The sequence below is a fragment of the Paroedura picta genome, chromosome 12, assembly GCF_049243985.1.
Source record: "Paroedura picta isolate Pp20150507F chromosome 12, Ppicta_v3.0, whole genome shotgun sequence".
In the NCBI taxonomy this organism is placed as follows: domain Eukaryota; kingdom Metazoa; phylum Chordata; class Lepidosauria; order Squamata; family Gekkonidae; genus Paroedura; species Paroedura picta.
Window position 1 is genome coordinate 50,928,182 of NC_135380.1, and position 13,166 is coordinate 50,941,347.

Consider the following 13,166-nt stretch of genomic DNA (forward strand, 5'->3'; position numbering starts at 1 on the left):
GCAAACCAGGGTTGTTGTGGCTGTGGCTGTCTTCCAGAGGTTGCTCTGTACCACACCAAAGTGATAAGAAGGAACTTAGTGCAAATTTGCACATAACAGGAATCAAACATTAACCAGAGTTTGTTGCACAATATCCTGTTGGGACTGCATTGAGTGTGCTGACTTAATTAATCCCTCAATCTACTGGTTTGGGCTACCGAGTGCAAAATAGGCATCAGGACAGACTCCAACCGGATGGGGGGTATCGGATACTTTGAATCAGCATGTTTGACACCCTCCAAAAAACTTTGGACCTCTAGACCCACCTCATGCTTTTCTTGGGGGAGGCAGAAGGTACATGGAATGTATGTTGGAACTGGGGCTGGTTTTCCTCTCCACCCCAACTAGGATATTTCCAAGATGTTTCCCCCCTCCTTCTTTTCTTACATTCAAACTCCTAGTTTTGGTTGGTGTACTGTAAAATAAATCCATTGTACGTTTTTTTCTTCATTTTTTAAAAGGTTGTTGTTTCTACATCTACTCAGGGAAGGTGATGTTAAAAGGGTGTGTATGTATCTCTTGTTTTGGGAGGGAGCAATAGAGGCGAGAGGGGGCTTCAACTTTGTCTGTTGAACAGAGGAATGGGAGTTAGGCTTTCCTGCCTTCTTAGTTTCCCTGCTTGTAAATTCCTGTTACAGAGGGGTTGGGGGGAACTGTTCTGCACATGCCTTGCACCCTCTAGTGGTCAATTTGAGATTACATTGGTTTATATCAGGCATAGCTTCCTGAAGATTTAAATAGCTGCTTTTTATGTCAGACATAAATCAATATAATATCAAATCAGTCACTACAGGGAGCAAAATGCAAATAGAGGAGAATCCATCCCGCCCCCAGGGAACAGGAACTTACAAGCCAAAAGAAGGAGAATATGGAAAGCTCTCTGCCTCTTACCTCTGATGCTTTCTCATTGTCATCATGTGATATTTTCTGTTCTGTCAAAACAAAAATGGCTTGTAATTCCTGCTGTGGAACTAGGGAAGAAAATGGAATCTTCACATCTAATAAAAGAGGATTTCAAATCTACAAACGCTGTTTTTTTATGTGTGGGAGGAGAGGGAGTAGAATATTGAACTGGTGCCAGGCTCTGTTGCTTGGCAAATCATGTTAGCATCGGAATCCGGAGAGGTCATTCCTGAAATGCTGCAAAACTGGAACTTTAGAAGGCTTTAAATACTGTCAGCTTCTAGATTGTTTCCCAGTATCTCCCTGAAATCCAATAATCCTTGACTTTCCATCTTTTTACAGCCAGTTTCTGTGTTTTTATCAAATAGATATTTGAAGAGAAGGAGGGAGGTTTAGAGGTGCTCAACTGAGCTCTTCACATGCAAGGAAATATGCCAGACATACAGCGGTGTAATATGGAATTAACCACTAGGGGGCACAAAACACATGTGGAAAAGGGGGGCGGAACCTGGAACAACAGGGAGGCAATAAGCTTTCAATGAGAAACTTCAATGAGAAGCATGCGCGGCGCCCGGAACGCCCTCCCCCCACACTGGTCCGCAACACAAAAGGTTGCGGACCGCTGCTTTAGAGTTACCAATTCTGGGTTGGGAAATATGGGGATTGTGGGGAGAGCAGGGTTGGAAGAGGAAGAGTTGGCTTTTATACTCTGCTTTTTATTACTTGGAATTTCAAAGGGGCTTCCATTTGCCTCCCCTTTCCTGTCCCCACAACAGACACCCTGTGAGGTGGGTGAGGCTGAGAGAGCCCTGAGATTACTGAAGAATAAGAAGAAGAGTTGGTTCTTATATGCCACTTTTCTCTACCCGAAGGAGTCTCAAAGTGGCTTCCAACTGCCTTCCCTTTCCTCTCCCTACAACAGACACCCTGTGAGGGAGGGGAGGCTGAGAGAGCCCTGAGATTACTGAAGAAGAAGAAGAAGAGTTGGTTCTTAGATGCTGCTTTTCTTTACCCGAAGGAGTCTCAAAGCAGCCTACATTTGCCTTCTCTTTCCTCTCCCCACAATAGACCCCCTGTGAGGGAGGAGAGGCTGAGAGAGCCCTGAGATTACTGAAGAAGAAGAAGAAGAAGAAGAGTTGGTTCTTAAATGCCACTTTTCTCTATCCGAAGGAGTCTCAAAGCTGCCTTCACTTTCCTTTCCCCACAACAGGTACCCTGTGAGGTAGGTAGGGCTGAGAGAGCTCTGACCAGACTGCTCTGTGAGAACTGACATTTCATCTGGAAATCAGTTGTAATTCCAGGAAATTGGCAACCATATTCTACCTTTATGCACTTTAAGCTTTTTTTTTTTGCAAAAGGCTGCCTCAATCCTGGTTTACTGCAAGGATCCCATCAAAGCAGGAGAAAACCTGGAAACTGGATGGAGATCAGTGGACAGATGCAAACCAAGATTGGTTCCCCTTTCTGTGCCAAACCACAGCATGACTTCTGCATGGAAGCAGAAGTTTCCTCTACCATTACTACCTATGCTGGAAATCCATCTTGGCTGCCCTCTAGGGCAGGGGTAGTCAACCTGTGGTCCTCCAGATGTCCATGGACTACAATTCCCATGAGCCCCTGCCAGCAAACGCTGGAAGACCACAGGTTGACTTCCCCTGCTCTAGGGTTTTCTGAGAACAGTTGCAGTCAGTCTCTTGCTTGAACAAGAATTTGAATATTGACGTCTCCTGCTGAGAAGCAACTTTCCTTCGACTCCAGCATATTTCTTCTCCCTCCTTTTCCACTGTAGCATTGAGTCTCCGTTTAAGGTGACCTGCTTCCCACTTTCCTGGGCAGAGTCTGCACTTACTTTCTTTATTACATTGTCACTCCTGTTGATTCCTGTTGAATCGCTTTGAACTCGGGTCTTCTTCTCCCCCCCCCCCTCCCCATTGAAACAGGAAAGTCTTCTGCACGTGGTTAGGGAGGCTCAGAAGGGGGGGAGGGAGGCAAGCCTCTTTATTTCTTTTCTTGAAGGGTGGGGGGAAAGGAGCCAAGCAGGGAGCCTCCTTCTTTTCTTGGAGGGGTGGGGGGGAGAGGATCGAAAAAGGCAGAGGAGGGAGGAAAAATCCAGGACCGACATAAATTGAGATAAATTAGGGGCTTCTCCTTTAAGGCAAGCGTGTCACATGACCAGGGGTAGCCTATCAGAGGTTCTCTACCACGGAGCTTTCTTTCCCAATCTGGATATTGAGGATTAACAGCACTCTGAGATATCGCACAGTAAAGGTAGGGTCACTCTGGATCAATCCTCCTTGCTGCAGAAGGAAATTTTAAATTGCCCAAAATCCAAATGGAAATCGCATTCTGTGTAGAGGGCAGGGACTGAATCGACTTGGGGCTGGAATAAAAGCTCCGTGCCGTTTACGCCCTGGACAGCTCAGGTCCCAGTCCTGCAGCGATTGCTACGTCAACCTTGTGAAACGGGTCTGGAGCTGCTCCTGAGGGCATCAAGATGACCTGGTGATGGCATTAGTGTTGCCAGTCTCTAGGCGAAGGCTGGAAATCTCCAGGCTATATGAAGCCAGACTATCTAAATCACTTACTTATGTATTCTGTTTCTCCTGCAGAAAAGCGCTGCTTCGGAAAGTGGGCTGCATGTCTTTATACCCGATCCAGGTGCCTCCCTTCCCTAAACCCTACTCTCTCAGGCTCCCCCCTCCAATCTCCAGGTGTTTCCAAACTTGGAGTTGTCAACCTCCCACAGCATAGAAACATAGAATAATAGAGTTGGAAGGGACCTCATGGGTCATCTAGTCCAACCCCCTGCACTATGCAGGACACTCACATCCCAATCGCTCATCTACTGTCACCTGCCACCCCCTTGAGCCTTCACAGAATCAGCCTCTCCGTCAGATGGCTCTCCACCCTCTGTTCTGGTCTGTCCCTCTGGGGCAAGAGAGAACTCTGCTCCATCCTCCATATGGCACCTTTTTAAATACTGAAGATGGTTATCAAATCCCCTCTCAGTTGTCTCCTCTCTAGGCTAAACAGACCAAGCTCCCCCAACCTTTCTTCATATGTCTTGGTCTCCAAACCCATCACCATCTTTGTTGCCGTCCTCTGGACATGCTCCAGTTTATCTATTGAGCTGGAGAATTGCAGAAAAGTGGCTTATAAAAGTAAATCAGTGAGATATCCAAAGCAAGACTGCTCAGAAACAAGTCCCACTTTATGCAATGATGCTTTATTCCCAGGAAAGCTTTCTTAGGACTGCAGTCTAAAAGAACTAAATTTGAGTGTAGGACAAACGCTTATGTATAGTGGGCACCTTTAAGAGCCAGCTTGGTGTAGTGGTTAGGCGTGTGGACTTCTAATCTGGCATGCCGTGTTTGATTCCTTGCTCCCCCCCCCATGCAGCCAGCTGGGTGACCTTGGGCCAGTCAAAGCACTGGTATAGCTGTTCTGACTGAGCAGGAATATCAGGGCTCTCTCAGTCTCCCCTCCCTCACAGGATGTGTGTTGTGGGGAGAGGAAAAGGAAGGCCAATATAAGCTGCTTAGAGACTCCTTTGGGCAGAGAAAGCGGCATATAAGTACCAACTCTTCTTCTTTAAGATTAACTCTGGGTATAAGCTTTTGTGTGCACATGCTCTCACTTTGTTCCGTTGCTTCAGACCAGCACTGCTGCCCACCCAAATTGAAACTGGAGTGTGATTCTTTTCTACCCACCTCTTAACTGGGCTCATTTGCCCTGCATGGTGTTAGGCCTAGGCTGGGTGCAGAGCAGTAGAATTGTTGTGTGCAGAGAAACAGATATGGTTCCAGTTAAAGTCCTTGGCTCTTTCACTTTAAAAAATATATATTTTTAGCAAAGGCCTAAGAGTCCCTGGTCTTTGCCCGGGATGCTTTGTGAATCGGAAAGACCCTCTACTGGAGAAAGCCCTTTGCAGCAGCCCAAATCCAAGCGGGAGCAGGGCAAGCAGAGGGCAATGGCCCTGTTCCCCTCGCCGAGGAGGCCGTTTGCCATCCAAGTGGCCCCCGTTCAGCCATAATAAGGGGGCCGAGCGTCTTTTGAGTATCACTTACAGCTATTCTGAAGGTTAAACGCCTGTTTAGAGCCCCCTATTGAAGGCCGAGACAGGGGTCTGGCATTGTTGAAGCCCCCTGCCCGCCTTTGTTCCCCCTGCTTTCAAGGCGCCTGTGAATTTAAAAAGCGCACTCCCCTGCCCCCCCTCCCCGCACACCCACCCACCCAACCTGAACAGAAGTAGCTCCTCAGGGAAAGCCAACCAGCTTCCTGCAGCCCTAATGACATACAGGCCTCTTTGCCTCTGGGTTCCCCCTTCCTTTTAGCTGCAGTTTAACCCAGGCTCTGAGGACAGCCTGCACCTTACTGATCTCTGCTTGACATCCCATTACCACATGAATACGAGAGAAAGGGCTTTAACTCCCCCTGACCTTCCCTTCCCCCTACTTCTTCTGTTCTCCCCACCCCCACCCCAGGCAGAAGGGAGTTCAAAACTGCGACTTGAGGAATCGAACAAAGCCCCCCCCCCCCGCAAGGACCCCTCCCCCATCACTGCCGCTGCCATGGCTCCAACGGTCCCCCCCCCCATTATGCAAGCCTTGAAGTTTGCCTTGCCGAGACCTGCAAACAGCTGTTTACGGATCCCCTCTGACTGCTTTATGGAGAAATAATTGAAGCCTTCTGATTAAAAAATAGTCCCCTTGCCGGGGCCGGCTCTTCTGCACGCAACGCCTTGGTCCTCTCTCTCTCGCCCTTCTCTGAGCATTACAGGGAGGGCACCAGCCGCTGTTCTTGGGGTCTCCGCTCTCCTGCCCGCAGCAGCCTGGCTCCGGGGGTTCGGTGAAGTGTGCTGATTAAGCAGATTCTCCGGCTGGGCTGAGTGGCACAAGATACCGAGGACAAAGATTTATTTATTAATCCTATTGCTAAACCAGATCATTCCAGCGTTTCACACATGAAAGTGAGGGCATTTATCGACGCCTGTGGCACATTGCTTTTCCCTTCAGCTAAACCGCACAACTCTCCATCCCACCTCGCTGAAGGCCCTTCTGTTCATTTCACCCACAGTGGCCTCAGCTGACCTCTCCAAGTGGTTTTAGGCAGCCTTTTAAAAACTTGATTGTGTTTATAGTGATGTTTAGTAGGGATGCCAACCTGCAGGTGGTGGCTGGAGACCTCCCAGAAGTACAACCGCGACAGAGGTCAGTCCCCCCGGAAAAAATGGCTGCTTTCCAAGGTGGAATTTATGGCATCAGGCTTTGCTGAGGCTTCTCCATCCTCAAACCTCCCCCTCCCCCGACTTCCCCCCTCCCCTAAAGAATCTTCAGATAATCTTTCCCTGTTTTGCAGCCACGTTGGTCTGAACCACGTTGGTCTGCCACGGGACATTCCGCTAATGGCCCAGGATGCAGGACCTTTGGCGAAAAGTCGGGACCGTCCTGCTGTTTTCGTGTCACATGGTCACTATATCTGAAGCAGGAGGAGAAAACTGAGTCCAGTGGCACCTTGAAGACCAGCAAAGCTGATTCGAACCAGAATTAAACTTTATTGGTCTTACTGGATCCCAACTTTTTTCTGTGGTGCTGATCATCAGGAGTTTGCGTGTGACTCTGGAGGCCTCCCTTACCAGGGAGGTCCAGTCACAAATGTTGTGTGCTCAGCCATTAGCGCCCTACCTATCAATGTCTGACCAAGCCATGGTGATCCATGAACCAGATGCAGGCTGGATTATTGCAACTCGCTCTACTCAGTGCTACCATGAAGCTGCTTTAGAAACTCTGACTAGTCCAGAATTCAGCTGCACAACTGGAACTCAGTGGAGGACATATAAAACTTGTGCTCTTCCAGCTGCACTGGCTCCAGACTGGAAACCAAATCAGATTTAAGGTTTTGGTCATGCCCTTTGAGAGAGCCAGCTTGGTGTAGTGGTTAGGAGTGCCAATTTCTAATCTGGGACTCTTCTGCACACAATAGATAATGCAATTTCAATGCAATTTAGAAGTAGATTTTCCTGTTCTGCACAGGAAAATCCAGCTGCAAAAGTACACTGAAAGTGCATTATCCCGTGTGTGCAGAATGGGCCCATGGTCGAGTTTGATTCCTCCATATGCAGCCAGCTGGGTGACCTTGGGCTCATCACAGTCCTGATAGAGCTGTTCTGACGGGGCAATAATATCAGGGCTCTCTCAGCCTCCCCTCCCTCCCAGAGTGTCTGTTGTGGGGAGAGGAAAGGGAAGGCGATTGGAAGCGAGTACTTCGGGTAGAGGAAAGTGGCATATAAGGATAAGGTGTCCTGATTTTAAGATTGGTAAAGAGGGACACCAGTGACCGGGGGGATGGCCAACCTCCAGGTGAGGCCTGGAGTCCTGGAATCCCCACTCAAGCCTGCACAACTTCAACACAAATGTCAATCTTCCTTCCAGCTGTCTTAAACCAGCTCTTAGAATTCAGTCTACAAGGTGACCCCATACAAGTCATAGCTGCTACTGATGCCCTCAGTCATTCTCGTCATCTTCAGCCTCAAATAGGTTAAGCAGAATTTGCCAAGTACCAGATCTGCTGCAGAGACAGGCATGAATCAGCACTTCTTACTTCTTCAGCAACCATAATAAAATGTGCTTAAATATGAGGAAAACCCCTTTCTGGCCTTGCCTGCTGTACTAGACACTGAAAGGGGGGAGGGGGGGAGGGTAAATAATGATTTTTTTGGAAGAACCTTCATAATGCCCAATAAACTCTTCACTGTTCCTTCAGCACACAGAAGCACAATCCATACACAATTAGGACAGTTTAACACACGAGCTTTGGCCTGTTCAAAGGGCACAGCTGGCAGTGCCAAGCAGGATTTAGGATGACACTCTTGTTATCTATTTATTTATTTATTTATTTAATTTAGATTTATATACCGCCCTCCCCGAAGGCTCAGGGCGTGTACCGACTTTTGTCACAAAAGCCATGTCCCAGGAAGACCTTAGAGATCCCATAAAAACAGAAATTACTCACTACAGGTGGAAGGTTTAAATATAAACCATGAGAAAATTGGGTCAGCAGGTCAAAGTTAGCTTAGTGTGTCGGTGGCAAACCTGGTACTTCTTTGGGGCTGCTCCTGTAATCTGAAAAAAAATATTAACCTTTCCTTTAGAAAAAAGAAAAGCCTAGTCAGAAACAGAAACAGAAATACTGTCAGTTTCCAACTTTTAAATACCATTATTGATCAACCAGCTGTACAACAATCAAAACCTTTTACACCCTTAATAACACAGGAGCTGGGGGAGGGGGGGAATGGGAACAACTATCAACTACCTGTCCAACAATCAAAAACTTTTATGCTATTAATAAATTCACTAAGGAGCTTGGGGGGGAAAGGGGAAGCCTCGCTCTGCCCTCCTGCCCACCTGTCCGCCCGCCCACCCACCCACCTGTGGCCCGCTGCTCCCAGTGCAGTCTGCCGCATGCTTGCGCACATGCAAGGAGAGCGGCTGTGGCGGAGGAGAGCCATGGGGACGCCTCGGCCCACCCCACCCGTCCCTCCTTTTTATTTATTTATTTATTTATTTATTTGTTTATTTATTTATGTTTGTTTATTTAGATGTTTATACCGCCCTTCCCTATTGCTCTAGGCGGTTTACATAAAACATTTTGAAACATTTACATAGAGCACTCTCAAAATCAATCTGTACACCGCCCGTGGCGCCACGGGCGCCACGGACTAAATAAAACAGTAAGCCCTCCTGGGGCGGGCTGTGTCCGGGATGAGGAAGGGTCCGGATTGGACCCTTCCTCATGACAGACAATCGGAGGGACCAATCGGCAGGCGCGAAGCGCCTGCCGATTGGTCCCTCCGATTCCCAGGCGCAGCAACTGCGAGCCGCGCACAGCGCGGCTCGCAGTTGCTCCTGGCCTGACTCGGCGAGAGGCGCGAAGCGCCTCTCGCTGCGTCAGGCCGCCGCCCGAGGAAACCTCCAGCAGTCGCGCAGAGCGCGGCTGCCGGGGCCTCCCTGCCCTTCAAGACGCCGCCCGTCAAGCCGCCGCCCGAGGGAGTCCCTGCTAGTGGCACGCAGGCCGGCTGGCGGGGGCTCCCTGCCCGGCGGTCTGACGCGGCGAGAGGCCTCTCGCCGCGTCAGACCGCCGGGCAGGAAGCCCCCGCCAGCCGGCCTGCGCGCCGCTAGCAGGGACTCCCCTGCAAACATCTTCGGAAGACCCCGAGCTTTGGCGCCTTCACAACACCCCGAAGGATTCCAAGATGGACGCCAATGGCCCGCAGAGCGCCCGAGGATGCCCCGCCGCCGCCGCCCGCCCTCTCTAAGGTGAGCTTCCTTGCCCTGTGCTGCCCTGTCCCTCCCTATCCCCCAGTTTCTAGTGCCCATTGTATTTTCGTTACAATGGGCTCTTTTACTAGTATAACAATATAACAGTAAGAATAACAGACCAATTAGAACAGTATTTTTAAATGTTAACGGTAGAACGGGCGGGCGAGGCATGGCGGGGCGTCCCCATGGCTCTCCTCCTCCGCCTCAGCCGCTCTCCCCACACGCCCGCCAGTCTGTGCCAGCGGTGCAGCAGCCACGTTTTAAATTTTAAAAACTTTAAACTGCAAAAAGAGGCCGCTCTGCTGATGGCACAGGCTGAGGCGCGCCGAACCAGAGCAGAGTACAGCGGTAGCATCACCTCCCGTGATCTGGACACGATACTCCGTTTAATACAGCCCCAAATCCCATTTTCCTTTTTAGCCACTGAGTCTCACTGCTGACTCATGTTCAATGTATGGTCCACTAAGACTCCCAGATCTTTTTTGCACATGCTACTGCCAAGACAAGTCTCCCCCATCTTATATTGGTGTATTTAGTTTTTCCTACCTAAAGGCAAAACTTTACATTTGTCCCTATTGAACCTCATTTTGTTCAGTTTAGCCCACTTCTCGAGCCTGTCAAGATCATCCTGTATTCTGTTGCTGTCTTCAGTTGTGTTTGCTACCCCTCCCAGTTTAGTATCATCTGCAGACTTAATAAATATCCCCTCTAATCCCTCATCTAAATCGTTTATAAATATGTTGAACAACACAGGCCCCAGGACAGATCCTTGGGGAACTCCACTTGTCACTCTTTTCCAAGAAGATGCTGAACCATTAACAAGTACCCTCTGGGTACGATTTGTCAACCAGTTCTTGATCCACCTGACAGAATAAGGATCCATATCGCATTTTACCAACTTGTGAACAAGAATATCATGTGGAACCTTATCAAAAGCTTTACTGAAATCCAGATAAGCTATGTCCACGGCATTCCCCTGATCCAGCAATGTTGGTATTCCTCATTTCTCCCCACACATTTTAAACTGAATTGAATCCAAAAGGATGGTCAGGGGAACAAATTCAAGCACCGGATTTTGAATCACCATTATGTAGCAAGAAGTTGGAAGTACTGCTATGTTTTGCGAGAATCAGAACTAAAGAGCGCTTGGACCTAGTTAGGCCGGTGTGCTTATTGCTGTTTAATTTCTTCCTGATTCATTGTGGACATAGTAAAACTGTTTTATATTAGGCTTGCCAACTCTGGGTTGGGAAATTCTTGGAGCATTGGGGGTGGAGTGTCAGGAGGGTGGGTTTGGGGAGGCACCTCAGGAGGAAGTAGTAGCATACAGTCCATTCTCCAGAGTAGCCATTTCCTCCTGGGAAACTGAGCTCTGTAGTTTGGAGATCAGTTGTAATTCTTATTGGCATTACAAAATATAGTTGCAGTACACTGCAGTATTGTTGTATTGTAAAGCCCACTGCTCAGCAATATACACCCTCAGGTTACAACACGGAAGTAAAAAAAATTGATTCAATTTATGACAGGGATAAATATAGGGCCCACCAACACCATTCCTGATGCTTGCAAAAAAGTTTTTAGAAAGTGTGTTAGGAAGGCTTCTGATTGTCTACAGGAGATCTGAGTGGCTGTGCAGATTTTTTAAAATTGCTTTGATAGCAGCTGCTGCGGCTACACAAGGATCTTCATTGTGTGACTGACAGTGAGCTGCAGAGCTATTTTGTGGCTGGCTCCATCTCTCCAAGAAGCTGTTTTTTTTTGGCTGCACGCAGCAGAGGCGCCTATAGACTCCAAAAGGCTGGGGACCCTGAAACTGTGGGTTTGTATGTTATGCTCTCATTAAAAAAAATGAAGATGTTAACACTTAATTACACCACAGGGCTGTTTAAGCTACTCTTAGCTTCAAAACTTTGAAAGGCAGGTATGGCCAACCAGCCTCAGAATATTAAAATATGGGACCGAGTGGGCTACAAAACACAGTGGCCATGACTACCTTCTCAGCACGAGCCTCCCCCCCAACCAGTGTCATGGGATGGTAAAAACACTGGATTACACTGCAGGGCTGTTGTACGCCACTTGTTCACAGCTTCAGGCTCCCCAATCAGTATCATAGAGTGGTAGAAACTCTGGACTACACTGCAGGGCCGTTGTAAGCCATTTGTTCACAGCTTCCGGCTCCCCAAAGATCTGCATTAAAGGAGGCATCCACATAAGATCCTGAATTTCTTGGCAGGGGAATGCAACATTAATCTGCAAAAAGAAAAAGAAAAAAAGGGAAGCTGCCCACACTTGAAATTTGCTTCTCCGCGTTTTTATTGGGGGGGGGGGGAGAGAAGCGGGAAGGAAACAGGGTGCGGCCAATCATGGCAGCGCTTTTTGAACTTCCCGCCTCCTTCTCCTGCCCCCCCCGCAGGGCTTCTTGGCCCCGGAAAGCCCCCGGCCGGAACTATCCGAGGCCAACCCCTCCTCGGCGCGCGCAGGCCTCCTGGCCCCCGTTGCTAGGTGACCGCCTCCTAACCCGGATGCGGCGCGGAAAGCTTCCGGTTTGGGCAGTGAGGTTCCCTGGCCAAAGATGGCGGCCCCCTTGTCCGTGCGGCTGGAGTTCGGGTAAGGGAGGTGCTTGGGGCGCGGGGGAGAACGAGATGCGCGCTCCGGCCACGGGCGAGGCTAGGATGGGGCGTGGTGGGGAGGAAGAGCAGGGGAATGAGGGGTTGGTGGGGGTCAGCGGGGAAGTGACGGAGAGGCAGGGCGCCCTTGCAGGAGATCAGCGTTTAAATACTTTCCCGTGCCGAGAGATATTCCTCGGCAGCGCTGGGCCAGATGCGCACTGCTTAGGTTGCCTTCCACCGGGCTAAGCAGTCTAGCCAGCCTCTTGTGGGGATACATTATGAGAAAAGCACCGGCAGCCCGGGTCCCTTGGAGGAGCAGCATTCTAAAAAGGGGGGAGATGGATTGAAAGGCAAGGCTGAGATGATGAGAGCCAGAATGAGTTTTTGTGGAGGGGAGGGAGTTGTGTTGTGCCAGGCGGGCGTAAGGAGTGTTTAATGCTGGCAAACTGTAGTAGGATGGTGAAGGACTGGGGATGGAAATCTGCTGAACATGTTGGAAAATGTCTTCTAGTGTGATAGATAACATGCATAGAAAGATCTAGGGACTTAGCTTAGGAAATGTCTGGCAAAGGTTGCAGTAACTGAAGAGGGGAAGGTGTCAGGTGAAGGAGATTTCTAACAATACATTAGATAATCTCATTAAAAAACCCTTTTGAAAGAAGGGGTTGGGGTGGTTCCAGTTAGAAAGAGAATCCATGTAATCAGGAAGAGTTACACATCAGAAAAGGTTGTAGGTCAATCTAGCTTTGCCCACTGGTGAGCCTTTTATCATTCTATAAAGTGATGATGGAATACTGAAATAATGATTGTTTAGAAGGACTAAGGATGGGAATAGAACAGTGTGTAAATCTCTGTGCTGAAAGTGAAACGGTTATGAGTTTGATTCTGGTTAACTATATTGGTCTGAAGCAGCAGAACACAGCTTGAGTCCTGTGGCACCTTTAAGACCAACAAAAGTTTTATTCTAGATAAGCTTTTGTATTCATGCACACTTCTTCAGATTTGCACAATAAAATCAGAGTCCAGTAGCACCTTTAAGACCAACAAAGATTTATTCAGAGCGTGAACATTCAAGTGCAAGCACTCTTTGTCAGACTGAAGAGCACTTGCACTCGAAAGCTCACACTCTGAATAAATCTTTGTTGGTCTTAAAGGTGCTACTGGAATCTGATTTTATTGTGCTACTTCAGACCAACACGGATACCCATTTGAATATATCTTCAGATTTGGTTTGACTTAGACCGTAGGTACATAATCCATTTTAAAAAATGGCTGAATGTCAGCATGCTTGAAGAAC

The 13,166-nt window shown here is 48.6% G+C and overlaps 1 protein-coding gene across 1 annotated transcript in view; it reads left to right on the top strand.

Moving 5' to 3' along the window:
• Nucleotides 1-11,744: 11,744 nt before the first annotated feature.
• URM1 (ubiquitin related modifier 1) overlaps nt 11,745-13,166 on the top strand; it is a 33,241-nt gene continuing 31,819 nt past the window's right edge. Inside the window, exon 1 of the mRNA XM_077305318.1 lies at nt 11,745-11,867. Coding sequence (XP_077161433.1) covers nt 11,833-11,867 — 35 coding nt within the window. The 5' untranslated portion in view covers nt 11,745-11,832. The remainder of the gene's footprint in view (nt 11,868-13,166) is intronic.